Source organism: Macrobrachium nipponense, chromosome 32 (genome assembly GCF_015104395.2).
Source record: "Macrobrachium nipponense isolate FS-2020 chromosome 32, ASM1510439v2, whole genome shotgun sequence".
NCBI lineage: Eukaryota > Metazoa > Arthropoda > Malacostraca > Decapoda > Palaemonidae > Macrobrachium > Macrobrachium nipponense.
The window spans coordinates 6,603,732-6,619,194 of record NC_061094.1 but is presented as its reverse complement, the minus strand read 5'-3'; the positions used below and the strand labels follow the sequence as shown (position 1 = coordinate 6,619,194).

The following is a 15,463-nucleotide window of genomic DNA, read 5'->3' as shown; positions in this document are numbered from 1 at the left end:
CTGCGGACCCCCTTGAATATATATTACTTTCTTTCAGGCCGCGACTACTATAGCCCACCGATCTGAGGGTTCGGGCTCAGAATCAGAGGAATTTATTTCTTGTTGTAGAAATTCATTTCCCGATGTGGTTCTGATACAAAAATAAGCTGTGGTAAGTAGGCCCCGTTGCTAAGTAACCAATTGGTTCCTAGCCACGTAAAATAGATTAAAATCCTTCGGGCCAGCCTTAGGAGAGAGCTGTTAATCAGCACAATACCCCTTTAGGCTTTGAATATGAAATACAGTTATACGTAGGCAACCTATTCCCGTGTCACCCCACCAAGAGTTGCGTGAAGTTCAGCGTCTCCAAAATGGGATGACAGTTTGTATAAATTATGCCACCGTCGACTAAAGTAGGGCACTCGAAGGCTTTTGCACAGGAGATGCAGACGATAGCAAAGCTTTTTCATGTTTATGCTGCGAGTAGTATATATATTTGACATTTTTTAGATTTGTTTCTGTTGACTTATGCAGGATTTTCAGAGGCTACAAAACACACTTACACACATTGTGTGCGAGCGCGCGCGTGTTGATTTGTTTATTATCTGCCGGTAGATGCGGTATTCATTACGAAACTTTAAAACTGTATGGGTTAAAGATTGCGTTAAATCTTCAGATATGGTCTCTCTCTCTCTCTCTCTCTCTCTCTCTCTCTCTCTCTCTCTCTCTCTCTCTCTCTCTCTCTCTACTTAGATTTCCAAAAGGCCTTTGACAAAGTCCCACACAAGAAACTGATGACAAAAGTTAGAGCTTTAGGAATTGTAGGAGAAACAGCAGACTAGGTCGAAGACTGGCTAACTTACAGAAAACAGAGAGTCGTAATAAATGGTGAAGAATCGAAATGGCAGACGTAACAAAAGGAGTTCCCCAGGGTTCTGTCCTTGGCCCTCTCTTGTTTTTGATTTACAATAATGACATTGATATAGGCTTAACTAACAGGATAGCCAAATTTGCAGATGACACCAAAGTAGGTGTAAATGCAGCAGACCCAGATGCAGTGGAAAGTTTAAGGAATGATCTAATGAAAATAGGAGAGTGGTAAAAACGATGATAAATTCCTTTTAACGTAGATAAGTGTAAAGTGTTACAAATAGGAACAAACAACCCCATGCCAGCTACATGCTGCTTGGGAATGACATAAGTAGTGTAGAACAAGAGGAGGACCTGGAGTCATATTAACCAAGGACTTAAAATCCACAAAACAGTGCATAAAAGCTGAAAAGAAGGCTCAGAAACTAGTAGGATACATAAAGAGGCAGTTCAAATACAGAAATAAGGAAACGGTACTGCAGTTCTACACATCAACAGTTAGACCCCATCTTGAATATGCAGTACAGTTTTGGCCACCAACACTAAGGAAAGACATAAATAGATTAGAAGGAGTACAAGCAAGAGCCACAAAGTTAATTCCATCCATCAGGCAAATAGGTTACCGAAGACGACTAGAAACACTACGACTGCGAGGACAACTAATAGAAACATTTAAAATACTGAAAGGCATAACAAAAGTAGACAGTAACCTATTTACATTAAACGAAAACCAGACAAGAAATAATGGATGGAAACTAGAACTGAAGAGATACAACACATCTCATTGTGGGAACTTCTTTACATACAAGATATGTGACACGTGGAATAAACTGCCACCAGAAGTTGTAAACAGCAACAGTGTGGAAGAGTTTACAAGAAAGCTAGACAAAATCATTAGGACACTGTGAATGCACAGTAAAACCTGCTCCTACAGATAAGTGAGCACATGATGGACTAACAAGTCTTGTAATATTCTCTCTCTCTCTCTCTCTCTCTCTCTCTCTCTCTCTCTCTCTCTCTCTCTCTCTCTCTCTCTCTCTCTCTCTCTCTCTCTCTCTCTCTCTCATGAATGAAAGCTAATAGTATGTTATTTGTGTCCTAGATTCCCCACTGGATATTGCAGCTGTTAAAAGAAATTGATGGATGAGACTAATTTTAAAAGCTAAGATTCTGAAGTCACTCCTGTGGAGGATTTCTGCATCGAGTGGTGTCAAAGGAGTTTGTCTTCTGATATATTTTAGCATTTTGCCACCAGATTTTAGGGAAAATTAAAGTCTCATGTTTGCAACACAGCATAAGAACATGGCATAACTCCATATTCTGTCACCAGTATCGTCATTTTGATACCGAATTTAACGGCAAAATGCTGACAGATGCCAGGGGACAGGCTAAGAGAGACCAATGAAATACAATAAGTTATTTTGGTCAATTGTGTATTGATAAGGATGACGTAAATTTTCGTCATAAATATATCTGACAATAAGGATGAGGTAATCATATCTAGCAATTTACCAGTAAATTAATATCTATGACTCCGAGTCAAGAATTCTGTCAGGTGCAGGTTCAAAGTCAAATGGTTCATACGTTCTAGTTACATTTATCATAGTTACCGTCTCCTGAGTATAGTTTTTTCAAGTTTTCTATGAAGCAAAATTCACGTAAAAGATTCATTTTCTATAAAAGGTTGGGAGAGAGACTAAAATATTCTGAAATCACTGGTGACAGGGTTTGCTAATCTACTACTACAGTCATATCTTCCTTCTCCTAGACATTTTGAACCTTTCAGTATTTGTTAGAGCTTTGAATTACTATTTAAAATTCAATAAATTCTAGCATAAAAGACCTCATAATGTTTTTGTTTTGTTTTAAATCTCCAATCCTAGTATATAGTAGCCATCGAAGCTAAGTTCATATTTTAAGTTAGGAACGCTGAACTTAGGGCCTATAGTGGCTGCAGGATAATTTATACAAAACAATTGCCTATAAATCTATAATATACCACTTAAATATATATAAAATCCACTGATTATGTAGGCCTACATCAATAATTAATGACCTTGATGGAAATTTATTTTACAATATTGACGAAATCGGTAACTTTGTGTAGACACTGGCAGCCATGTCCGGTACTACTACTACAACTCTGAAGCCACGAGAAGGGTTCATCCTAATTCCATATATCAAAAAGACTTCTTTTTGTATTAACTATCTCGGGGATATAGGGCCCTTTGTCAAAGGAACACTGTCTCTCTCTCTCTCTCATAGACCTAGTAGTTTGTTCTTTTGATTTCAGAACTTGGAGACAACATCTTCTTCAAAAGGGATTCTGATGGTAAGACTAATTATTGTTCAATTAGGTTTTAAAAACGAAAGACATAGAAACAACAAAAGCTGTCAGTGAAAAGAGAATACCACTGATCTTGCTTGCTGACGTAATCTGGCGAATAGTAATGCTTATGGTAACAGTTATCAAAGCGAATGAACGAACATCACAGAGTCGTAGGAAGTGATGAGTGGCAAAGGTTTGGAAATGGAATTGCTGTTGGGGTTGGAATTAAAATGTTTAAAGCGTTAGGGCTGGAATTGCAGTCGGGGTTGGAATTAGAATGATAAAGAGCTGGAAATGGAGTTGGAACTGGAATGTTAAAGGGCTGGAACTGGAATTTCAGATGGGGTTGGAATTAGAATGATAAATGGTTAGAACTGGAGTTGGAATTGGAATGTCAAAGGGAACTTGGAGTTGGAATTAGAATAACAAAGGGTTGGAACTGGAATTGAGGTTGGAGCTGCAAGTAAATAATGAATAAATAATTATAGATACTATATGTATATATATATATATATATATATATATATATATATATATATATATATATATATATATATATATATATATAGTCTGTTTCTCAACGTCCAAACACAATCACTTAATATGGCAAGAACTGCAGCTGAAGCATTATAACCAAAAGTGAGTAACGCTATGAGTGGGGGGCGGTGGTAGTGCTGATGGCGGCTATACTACTGTTTCATTATGCAACTTCTTTACCGGAAGTCTCATTAAAATCTCAAATGGCGAGCTTAGAAAGCAGCTTAGCAAACAAATTAGGGCTTCTTATAATTTTTTTCTTTCTCTGGCTGCGTATCGATTATAGACATAAGAAAAAGAAAGAGAAAAAAAAAAACAGCCGCGCTTCTCGGAAACGGTAATTTTCGGGCGAATATCCTCCTCCCCTCCCCCCTCCCCCACCCACAAAGCATTACATTCCCTCCCTGTTCGATTTTTTTTAAAATTTCCCGTAAAAGAAAACTATTGTGACGGCTTTGTCTGTCAGTTCTCAGATCTAAAAAAAAAAAAAAACTAGCGAGGCTAGAGGGCTGCAAATTTGAATGTTGATCATCCACCCTCCAATTATCACACATACCATATTGCAGCTCTCTAGCCTCAGTACTTTTGATTTTATCTAAGGTTATAATTATTTAAGGTTATAGTTAGCCACTCGAAATCATGAAAAGTAATTATCTCTAAAGTCAAAATATCACAGTGTTCACGCGTTGAACCTGGTGTTCATTTCGACGTCCTTACACCTCCTCTGTCAGGTATCTAAATTTCATCGGAACCTGAACCCTGGGGTGGGGGGCGGGGGGGGGGGGGGGGGGGGGGGGTGGGGGTGGGGGGAGGGGGGGGGGGGGGGGGGGGGGAGGTGTGGGGAGAGACATTGCAATGGACGGATAAATGCGCCGACCACTCGCTAATATGACTTACGAAAGTTAAACTTGCGAGGGAGAGAGAAAACGCCAATTGGACGCAGAAAACCAGTTGTTCATTTATAGAAATAAACCTAGAGGATACAAAAGAACTTCACTGATACCTTTTTAAAGCTAATGAAAGATTCACAACGACACCGTCTCTGTGTTAAGAGAGACTTTCGTTTCATCACTTATTCCTTCCGATGTCGCAAGGACAAAGGCCTCACTCTAGCTGAGAGGAGAACAGTTATCATCAATAATTAATCACTTTCCACTCTATACTTCGAGGGCAGAAGCGTTTCCAGTTATTGTTCTGTATTTTTAATTGAGCACAGAAAACCTATTAGAGAGAGAGAGAGAGAGAGAGAGAGAGAGAGAGAGAGAGAGAGAGAGAGGAAAATTACATCACACTTCCTTCATTTATTTATGTATATATATGTCTATCACAAACACATTCACACAATCATCACAAACAGGTTGGATGCTATAGTAGATTCACATCACTGGTGCACTGATGTCTAGGCCAGTTCCTTACGGCGCTCCTGATTAGCTGTTGATAAGCCAATCACAGGGCTGGAAATTCTCTGTCTCTCTCTCTGGGGATACGTCTTTCAAAAGCATCCCCCAGGAGAGGTGGAACATACATCCTCCCTATATGAACTCTCTCGAGAGACAGTTTTCAGCCCTTTGATTGGCTTATCAACAGCCAATCAGGAGCGTCGTAAGGGACGGGCCTAGACATCAAATGCACGGCTGATGTGAATCTGCTATAGTAGGCAGCTCATTGGTAGTCCTAACCTAGCTGCAACCCCTTTTTGTTCCTTTTACTGTACCTCCGTTCATATCTCCTCTTTCTTCCATCTCACACTTTCACCCCTGCTTTGATGAGGCTTTCCTCCTGTTACGACTTTCCAACCTTTCATTCTCGATTTCCCTTTTAGCGCTGAAGGGACGCTGTAAGGAACTTTAAAAGCAATGTCTAGACAGACAGAGAAACAGAAAGACTGATTAACGACATGCCTGACAGACTGACAGAAAGAGTGACTGAGAAGACTGACAGAAAGACTCACAGGCAAGACAGTCGGCCAGCCAGAGACAAGACAAAAAGACTGGCTGGCAAGACTGGGTGACAGACAGAAAGACTGATTAACGACAGACTGACAGAAAGACTGACTGAGAAGACTGACAGAAAGACTGACAGGCAAGACAGTCGGCCAGCCAGAGACAAGACAAAAAGACTGACTGACAAGGCTGACAGACTCCCAGACAAAACCGTCAGACAGACTGAAAAAACAGACAGACTGAAAGACTGACTAACGAGGCTGACAGAAAGATAGACAGGCAGAATAGTCGGACAGACAGAGACAAGACAGAAAGACTGACAGGCAAGGCTGACAGACGGCCAGACAAAACAGACTGAAATAGACTGAAAAGAGTGACTGAGAGACAAAAACTGCAGCAAATAAAAAGATAAAGATGCAGAGTTACAGAAAAAGTGCTTAAAAATGGCAAAACATCGCAAACTTTTAAACTTTTTATAAAAAAAAAAATGTCCAGCTAATTCTGAAACAGGCAAAGGTATAAGCGGTTTTTGCGTTCAACCCTGAGAGAGAGAGAGAGAAGAGAGAGAGAGAGAGAGAGGAGAGATGAGAGAGAGAGAGAGAGTCGATAAGAGAGAGGGTGAGACGAGAGAGAGAGAGAGAGAGAGAGAGAGAGAACTGAAGATGAACACTTGATAGTTACATGGAAAATGTAGAGATATCTACACATCTGATTCCAATGCTATCAAAACCTGTATAGGAGAGAGAGAGGAGAGAGAGAGAGAGGAGAGAGAGAGAGAGAGAGAGAGAGAGACCACGGGGAGTGAAAGATAAGCATTAAAGTTACAAGGATAAATAAAAACAAAGTATTTCGTCTGGAAGACATCACAAAACCAAACCAACTTGTTGAATAGCTCTCACCCGAATCCTGTGACCTGTGAAGTCTATAAAAGGTTAAACATCGCAGTTATAAACCAGGAGTCCTTGCATCTCGGAAAGGACTTCTCCGAAGGACGTTTCAACGGCTGGTGGCCATGAATATTCCTTTAATAGGACCATTTTTAATGAGTCTGACTTCGAGATAGTCCTGTGTCCCTCTTCGGATAGAGTTACAAAATCTTTCAACTTGAACAAAATGAATAGTTTGCCATTTACTTGGGAGGAGTTGGGTCCTTTGCATTAGTGAGGATTACCCAATATAGAGTTGAGTGTAGAATTTAGGCCAAAGCCCAAGCACTGGGACCAATGAAGTTATTCATAACTGAAATGGATACTGACAGTAATAGGTTTGAATGAAGTATTAGGAGAGGGTGGAAAGTGAGACGAAGAAAGAGAATACGAAAGGAGGCACAGTAAAAGGAACGCAAGTGGTTGCAGGTAGGGGCCTAAGGAAAGCATGCTGCAAAGAAACTTAGGGAATGCATACAATGCACAGTATGAGGTCCATTGATGGCACTACGTCCCCTATGGGGGATTACCCAATAGGCTAAATTGGCTAAACCAAAGGTCCCCAAAGCTTTAAGGGTTCCCGTGGCATAGTAGCCATAATATTAAATATTGTACAACTGCAAAACAAGAGCTACAGTGCTGGTCCTGCCATTATGCAGGCCTGGGCTGTTGCCATTTCAATCCTAGTTTGTATCTGATTTTGCCTCGATATTGCTTTGCATAAAGCTTCAAAATTGCCCCTAGAATTGCTCATATTTCAAAAACCTCAGCTGATTTTGGCTGGCTATGGTGTACTGCTCCAATTTCCTCGATATTGCTTTGCATATAGCTTCAAAATTGCCCCTAGAATTGCTCTTATTTCAAAAACCTCAGCTGATTTTGGCTGGCTATGGTGTATTGCTCCAATTTCCTCGATATTGCTTTGCATATAGCTTGAAAGGGCTCCTAGAATTGCTCGTATTTCAAAAAACTTACATGGACCCTTCTGCATTCTTAGCCTAAGGGGCGCCAAAGGGTCTTTCTTAATCCGGCACTGACGGTTGTTTTATATTTCTGTTGAAAAGTGATAAAACCTCTTTCTGAATGAGAGTAGAGGTGTTTGCCGCTGATATGTGATAATAGGAGCCAATCTTTTTTTTGTCTTGAGCGAGACATCTTGGTAACACGTCATCATCGTGTCTAGAATTCCAGGCCACCATCTTCTTTTTTTTTTTTTATTAAATCAAATTTACAATAGCTCTTATTTAAATAAAAAAAATTGAAAGAATGACTGTCATCATCGTGTCTAGAAATATTTTGACTTATTTCTTTTATTGAATCGAGTATAAAATAGCTGCAATAAAAAAAATTGAAAGGTAAGGGGGAAGAATATGTCATCTTCGCGTCTATAATTGCCTTATGATTTTATATTAAATCGAGTATAAAACAGCTGCCATTTGAATAAAAAAAAAATCGGTACATAAGGGGAAAGAATGTCCATCCACTTTTCTAATAAAATTAGTATGAAAACTAATATCCAATACATAAGTCAAGAAAAACCTGAGAAGGAATTCTTCGGGGAATCACTTGGAATGAGGTCAAGTACAGACGATATTCAAGTCTCAAAAAAACCGTAATAGAAAAAACGAGACGGTCATCTCCAAGAATGATTGAATTCAACCTTGATTTTCCACAACAGTCGTCAAAGGGGAGAATGGAAAGGGGTGGGCTGGGGGTGGGGGGGGGGTGGGAGGGGGGGTGGTTTGATCTATACTGACTTTCTCCAATCCCCAACCTTCCCTAACAAGCGACAGAATAATGTAGATCTACATCTTTCCAAATCTCTCCATTTTACCTTCACTTCCTGACGAAAGGAAGTCCTTCTCCTGGCTTCTGTTTCCCTCCATTCTCCTTCCCCTTGTCTCATTCTTCCTTCAACAAACATCTCTCCTCCTCCTCCTCCTCATCTCCTTTGACCCCAGGCAAATATCCCCTCCCCCCCCCTTGTTTTCTATTGGCGTCCTGTATTTTAGGCCTAAAAGAAAGAATATAACGAAGTAGGCCCTCCTGATTTCGAACAATAAAGAGGTGATTATTGTGTTTGTATACCATTATTTTGTAAGACTCTCTGGCGCAGAGAGAGAGAGAGAGGAGAGAGAGAGAGAGAGAGAGAGAGAGAGAGAGAGAGAGAGGAGGAAACTGTGTAAAGCGAGAAATGAAAAATGTGAAAGTAACATGGAAAAATGTATAAAAATCATCACAGCTGATTCCAATAACTGTCAAAATCTGTATATATGAGAGAGAGAGAGAGAGAGAGAGAGAGAGAGAGAGAGAGAGAGAGAGAGAGATGAGACCCATCCACGCCTTTGGAGTAAGACTAAAGCAAACGAACTCGCCTGAGCACACAAATATTCACAAACAAGCTTTGAGCTTAGCTTACATTCCCCTAACGCCTCCACGGTCGATGTCTACCAGCAGAAATTATATTTGGGGGTGATGGTGCAAATAAGTATACATTTATAGTGTGTGTGTGTATGTGTGTGTGTGTGTATTCATTTCATAAGTAGATATTGAAGTAGGCCTTGATATAACTTAATATATATTAAAAAGAAAATTTAACAAATGACAGATAATAATTCTGAACCCTGGATGGTCCCACCTTACGCGATCTACACGAAACGACGACGATAATAATAATAATAATAATAATAATAATAATAATAACTTCCTTCGACATGATACCACACACATGGCTAATAGAATGCCTGAAAATATATGGGGCAGAGGAAAATACCATCAGCTTCCTCAAAAATACAATGCGCAACTGGCAATTCACAATACTTACAAGCTCTGGGATAAGACTAGCAGAGGTTAATATCATGGCAGAGAGGGATCTTCCAGGGCGACTCACTGTCCCCACTACTCTTCGTATAGCCATGATTCCCATGACAAAAGTACTACAGAAGATGGATGCCGGGTACCAACTCAAGAAAAGAGGCAACAGAATCAACCATCTGATGTTCATGGACGACATCAAGCTCTATGGTAAGAGCATCAAGGAAATAGATACCCTAATCCAGACTGTAAGGATTGTATCTGAGGACATCAGGATGGAGTTTGGAATAGAAAAATGCGCCTTAGTCAACATACAAAAAGGCAAAGTAACGAGAACTGAAGGGATAAAGCTACCAGATGGGAGCAACATCAAACACATAGATGAGACAGGATACAAATACCTGGGAATAATGGAAGGAGGAGATATAAAACACCAAGAGATGAAGGACACGATCAGGAAAGAATATATGCAGAGACTCAAGGCGATACTCAAGTCAAAACTCAACGCCGGAAATAGATAAAAGAAAACCATAAACACATGGGCAGTGCCAGTAATCAGATACAGCGCAGGAATAGTGGAATGGACAAAGGAATTATATGACAATACACAAAGCACTACACCCAAGAGCAAATACGGACAGACTATACATAACACGAAAGGAAGGAGGGAGAGGGACTACTAAAGTATAGAGGACTGCGTCAACATCGAAAACAGAGCACTGGGCAATATCTGAAAACCAGTGAAGACGAGTGGCTAAAGAGTTGCATGGGAAGAAGGACTATAAAAGCAGACGAAGACCCAGAAATATACAGAGACAGGAGAAAGACAGAAAGAACAGAGGACTGGCACAACAAACCAATGCATGGACAATACATGAGACAGACTAAAGAACTAGCCAGCGATGACAATTGGCAATGGCTACAGAGGGGAGAGCTAAAGAAGGAAACTGAAGGAATGATAACAGCGGCACAAGATCAGGCCCTAAGAACCAGATATGTTCAAAGTACGATAGACGGAAATAACATCTCTCCCATATGTAGGAAGTGCAATACGAAAAGTGAAACCATAAACCACATAGCAAGTGAATGCCCGCACTTGCACAGAACCAGTACAAAAAGAGCATGATTCAGTAGCAAAAGCCCTCCACTGGAGCCTGTGCAAGAAACATCAGCTACCTTGCAGTAATAAGTGGTACGAGCACCAACCTGAAGGAGTGATAGAAAACTATCAGGCAAGATCCTCTGGGACTATGGTATCAGAACGGATAGGGTGATACGTGGCAAACAGACCAGACGTGACGTTGATTGACAAGGTCAAGAAGAAAGTATCACTCATTGATGTCGCAATACCATGGGACACCAGAGTTGAAGAGAAAGAGAGGGAAAAATTGGATAAGTATCAAGATCTGAAAATAGAAATAAGAAGGATATGGGATATGCCAGTGGAAATCGTACCCATAATCATAGGAGCACTAGGCACGATCCCAAGATCCCTGAAAAGGAATCTAGAAAAACTAGAGGCCGAAGTAGCTCCAGGACTCATGCAGAAGAGTGTGATCCTAGAAACGGCACACATAGTAAGAAGAGTGATGGACTCCTAAGGAGGCAGGATGCAACCCGGAACCCCACACTATAAACCACCCAGTCGAATTGGAGGACTGTGATAGAGCAAAAAAAAAAAAAAAAAAAAAAAAAAAAAAAAAAAAAAAAATAATAATAATAATAATAATAATAATAATAATAATAATAATGTTCTAAAGGGTCCACAATAATACAAAGTGTTAAGAGTCCGTGTATAATTTTTAAGACTTTACAAAAAGCTTTCGAACTCCTCCCTGGGTTCATCTTCAGTTTTTTTTTTTTTTTGACTGAAGATGAACCCAGGGAAGGGTTCGAAAGCTTTTTGTAGTCTTAAAAATTATACACGGACTCTTAACACTTTGGATTATTGTGGACCCTTTAGAACATTATATACTCTCGCGATAAGAGAGTTTTCCCTAATAATAATAATAATAAAAGCAAATTTGCAAGAATGCCAAACTTCGTGAGGGTAGCTGAAAATGATTATTATGGGAGCCATGAACTCGCGTGTTTGAGGTGAAGGAAATAACGGGTGATCTCAATGTAGACGGAGGTAATTGGACAAGAATTTCGTGGCGTACGAACAGTAAAAGGACTGACAAGTAGGAGTTTGGTATGTGAAGTATTTGCTCAATATTATTATTATTATCTCTCACAGGCTGGTCAGACGGATTTATATTTACTTGCATTTTCTTTTTTGGTACTTTGCCAATTAAATTGCAATTTTTCAAAAAGTCTAGACTTGATTAATTGCAAAATGTTGAAGATCCTCACATAATTTCGCTGATCGATTGATATCCAGAACTTGATAGTCGCTGCTGATTCTATACATTTTGGCCATTCACACAGTTCAAGGTTTCAATTGCTGTCACTACTGTACACTCAGAGCATTCATTAACAGGTTTATGTGGGTTTGAGTCAACAGGTGTCCGTGAGCCATAAAAGAGATTGGCCTGTTCGGAGACGTGTCAGTAAGTGCCTGGTTACACCCACAACTCACGAACAACTAGGTGCTGGTATTCAGGACAGAAATGACAATTGATTATGGGATCCCGTTTTTGGGCTTTTCACAGCATTTTACATCCCTTTTTTTGTATATAATGAAAAGAAATAATTCTCCAATTTTGCTGTCGAATTCACACACATTCATCAGAGCTGGAATAGGCAAAGCGTAATGTATGGATCGGAAACATGGGGCTCTGAGAAGAATAGAGGAAGTAAAGCTTGAGAGAACAGAGATGATAATGCTAAGATGGATTATGGGAACATCGCTGCTTGAGAGATTGGAAAAGAAAGAAATAAGAAGGGCAGGCTTAGTAAATATTACAGAGGTCATAATAGAGTCACGATTGAGATGGTCTGGGCATTAGAATGGATGACGAGGAGTGAGTGAAGAGGGCTTGGGAGGAACCTGTTATGACCTGTCCACACTAGAGGGCATGCCCGTCGGGCACTTCCAGCTGTTTATAATTACTCTCGCTTCTGAAGCAGAGTTACCAGCCAATAGCATCGTTTTGGCAACATAATTGGGTGGTCAGTATAGTGGAACAGGTTATGGGAACAGTGTTTGCCCATCGGGCAGTGCCCGCCAGTGTGGACAGGAGGCCTTAGAGGAAGAAGATCGAGAGGGAGACAGAGAATTAGATGGCGAGATAAGTGAAGGAAGATATGGAGAGAAGAGGTTTGGTGGAGGAGGATGATGCCTTTGATAGAAGGCAGTGGAGGAGAAGGAGCATCAGGCAACCGACCCATTAATGTAGAGAAGTTAGGAGGGCATTTTGGTTGTTAAAATGACATTTATCTGGTAAACGTGACCAGTAAATTCTGCATATAGATTTCAGCCTAAAAAGCAATAGAAACGATCACTCACTTGACTATGATGGCGAGGATGGGTCTATTCCATCTCTAATGAATATATCTGAAAACGACAGGTATTTGTATGTATGAGAGGCAATAGGGTTTTAGCCTTCTCTCTCTTTATTTCATAGGCTTAAATCATGTTTCATATTCTCTTTGTAACTTCCTGTTAATTTCTCTCCCTCTCTCTGTATATATATATATATATATATATATATATATATATATGTATGTATATATGTATATATGTATGTTTATATATATATATGTATGTATATATATGTTTTATATGTATTATATATTACACATTTTACGCATGTATATATTTCTTTATACACTTTCAGTGCTACTAAAGTTTTAAATTCTTCATTTTAGGCGATCTCCTCTTCCTCTCTCTCTCTTCTCTTCTCTCTCTCTCTCTCTCTCTCTTTCTGCTTGAATAATGACGCTAGCATTAATCCTTTGGAACAAGATTACACAGCCGCTTGAAAAATGAAACCAGGTGCACATGATCTTATCCTCTTGTCAGTTTTTGCCTTCATATAAACCCATCTTTGTCTTCTTTGACGATTTTGCAGTTTCAGCAAATTTACAAAGCTTAGTTTCTTATTTAGAATTCCTACCCTGGATTATCGCAGCAATACTGGATAACCACAGTTTAAGTAATGAATCAAGTGCAATCATTATGTTCTATCATTAACGCCCAGTTCTCAGGGAAATGGTAATGGTCTCCATAATCATAATGATATGTTTGTGATATCAACGTTCATGACAGACATACGCAAAGAAAAATATGTGCTCACCTTTAAACAAAGTTTGCTAGTCTCTGAGTGACATTAAAAAGTTTTAATGCTGATACGACATTTCGAAGCATTATACATTTTTTCATCTACTTATAATAAAAAGTCGTGAGCTTACTTTTATGACCTTTGTGCAACGCTAGAATGATGTTTTCCATTATTTCTGCAATAATTCTCTGCACTGACAGTTATTCAGAAGTTAGATTTTTATCTAACGAGTTTTTAAAAAAATATTTTTGTCATTTCTTCTAAAAATCTGATGATTATGGTATCGCGGGTTCGTTTCCCGCTACCGGACATCATGATTTCTTTCATAGTTCCGTATCCAAAAAAAGAACAAAGAATTTGAGAAGGTAAGATACCATTGTGGCTATTATATATATATATATATATATATATATATATATATATATATATATATATATATATATATATATATAGTTACTGTAACGACATACTGCCTTCTTTCACTTAAACAGATTAAGCAAAGTATGCAGGGAAACATGAGCCTAGAATACGTTTCATGTGATATGAGGGGAAAAAAGAAAGAGCATAAATTGCAGTATTATATTCAGCATTATGTATGGAGAGAAAGAGACGACATTTACAACGAAATGCCAACATTAATTTCATCTAGTTGTAGCAAAACACTGGGATTTTTGCACTTTGTTGCTTTGTACGTAAGATTTATAAACCTCTCTTGCTGTCTCTCTCATCTCACGCATACACACGTACACACACACACACACACACACATAACCTAACGTACCCCTCTGGTCCACATTATCATAAATATACACACCATTATTTCTGTGAACTTGAGCATGGAAAAAGGCTGGTAATATTAATGGACGAAGAAATATGTTGCCAGTTTTTCTCTGGGGTACAATAGGATATTTTCTATACTGAATACCCTGCCTCTCTCTCATTATTATTAATATTATTAATATTAAATTATTATTATATTATTATTATTATTATTATTTTTTTGCTCTATCACAGTCCTCCAATTCGACTGGTGGTATTCATTACTATGTGTGCCGTTTGTAGGATCACACTCTTCTGCATGAGTCCTGGAGCTACTTCAGCCTCTAGTTTTTCTAGATTCCTTTTCAGGGATCTTGGGATCGTGCCTAGTGCTCCTATGATTATGGGTACGATTTCCACTGGCATATCCCATATCCTTCTTATTTCTATTTTCAGATCTTGATACTTATCCATTTTTACCTTCTCTTTTCTCTTCAACTCTTGTGTTCCATGGTATTGCGACATCAGTGAGTGATACTTTCTTCTTGACTTTGTCAATCAACGTCACGTCTGGTCTGTTTGCACGTATCACCCTATCCGTTCTGATACCATAGTCCCAGAGGATCTTTGCCTGATCGTTTTCTATCACTCCCTCAGGTTGGTGCTCGTACCACTTATTACTGCAGGGTAGCTGATGTTTCTTGCACAGGCTCCAGTGGAGGGCTTTTGCCCACTGAATCATGCCTCTTTTTGTACTGGTTCTGTGCAAGTGCCGGGCATTCGCTTGCTATGTGGTTTATGGTTTCATTTTTCGTATTGCACTTCCTACATATGGGAGAGATGTTATTTCCGTCTATCGTTCTTTGAACATATCTGGTTCTTAGGGCCTGATCTTGTGCTGCTGTTATCATTCCTTCAGTTTCCTTCTTTAGCTCTCCCCTCTGTAGCATTGCCATGTGTCATCGCTGGCTAGTTCTTTAGTCTGTCTCATGTTTTGTCCGTGCATTGGTTTGTTGTGCCAGTCCTCTGTTCTGTCTGTCATTCTCCTGTCTCTGTATATTTCTGGGTCTTCGTCTACTT

The 15,463-nt window shown here is 39.4% G+C and overlaps 1 protein-coding gene across 1 annotated transcript in view; it reads left to right on the top strand.

The window, feature by feature from the left end:
- LOC135207188 (heterogeneous nuclear ribonucleoproteins A2/B1-like) overlaps positions 1 to 12,679 on the top strand; it is a 49,929-nt gene extending 37,250 nt beyond the window's left edge. The window contains exon 5 of the mRNA XM_064238758.1: positions 12,531 to 12,679. Within this exon, the coding sequence (XP_064094828.1) occupies positions 12,531 to 12,679 (149 nt within the window). The remainder of the gene's footprint in view (positions 1 to 12,530) is intronic.
- Positions 12,680 to 15,463: the final 2,784 nt, after the last annotated feature.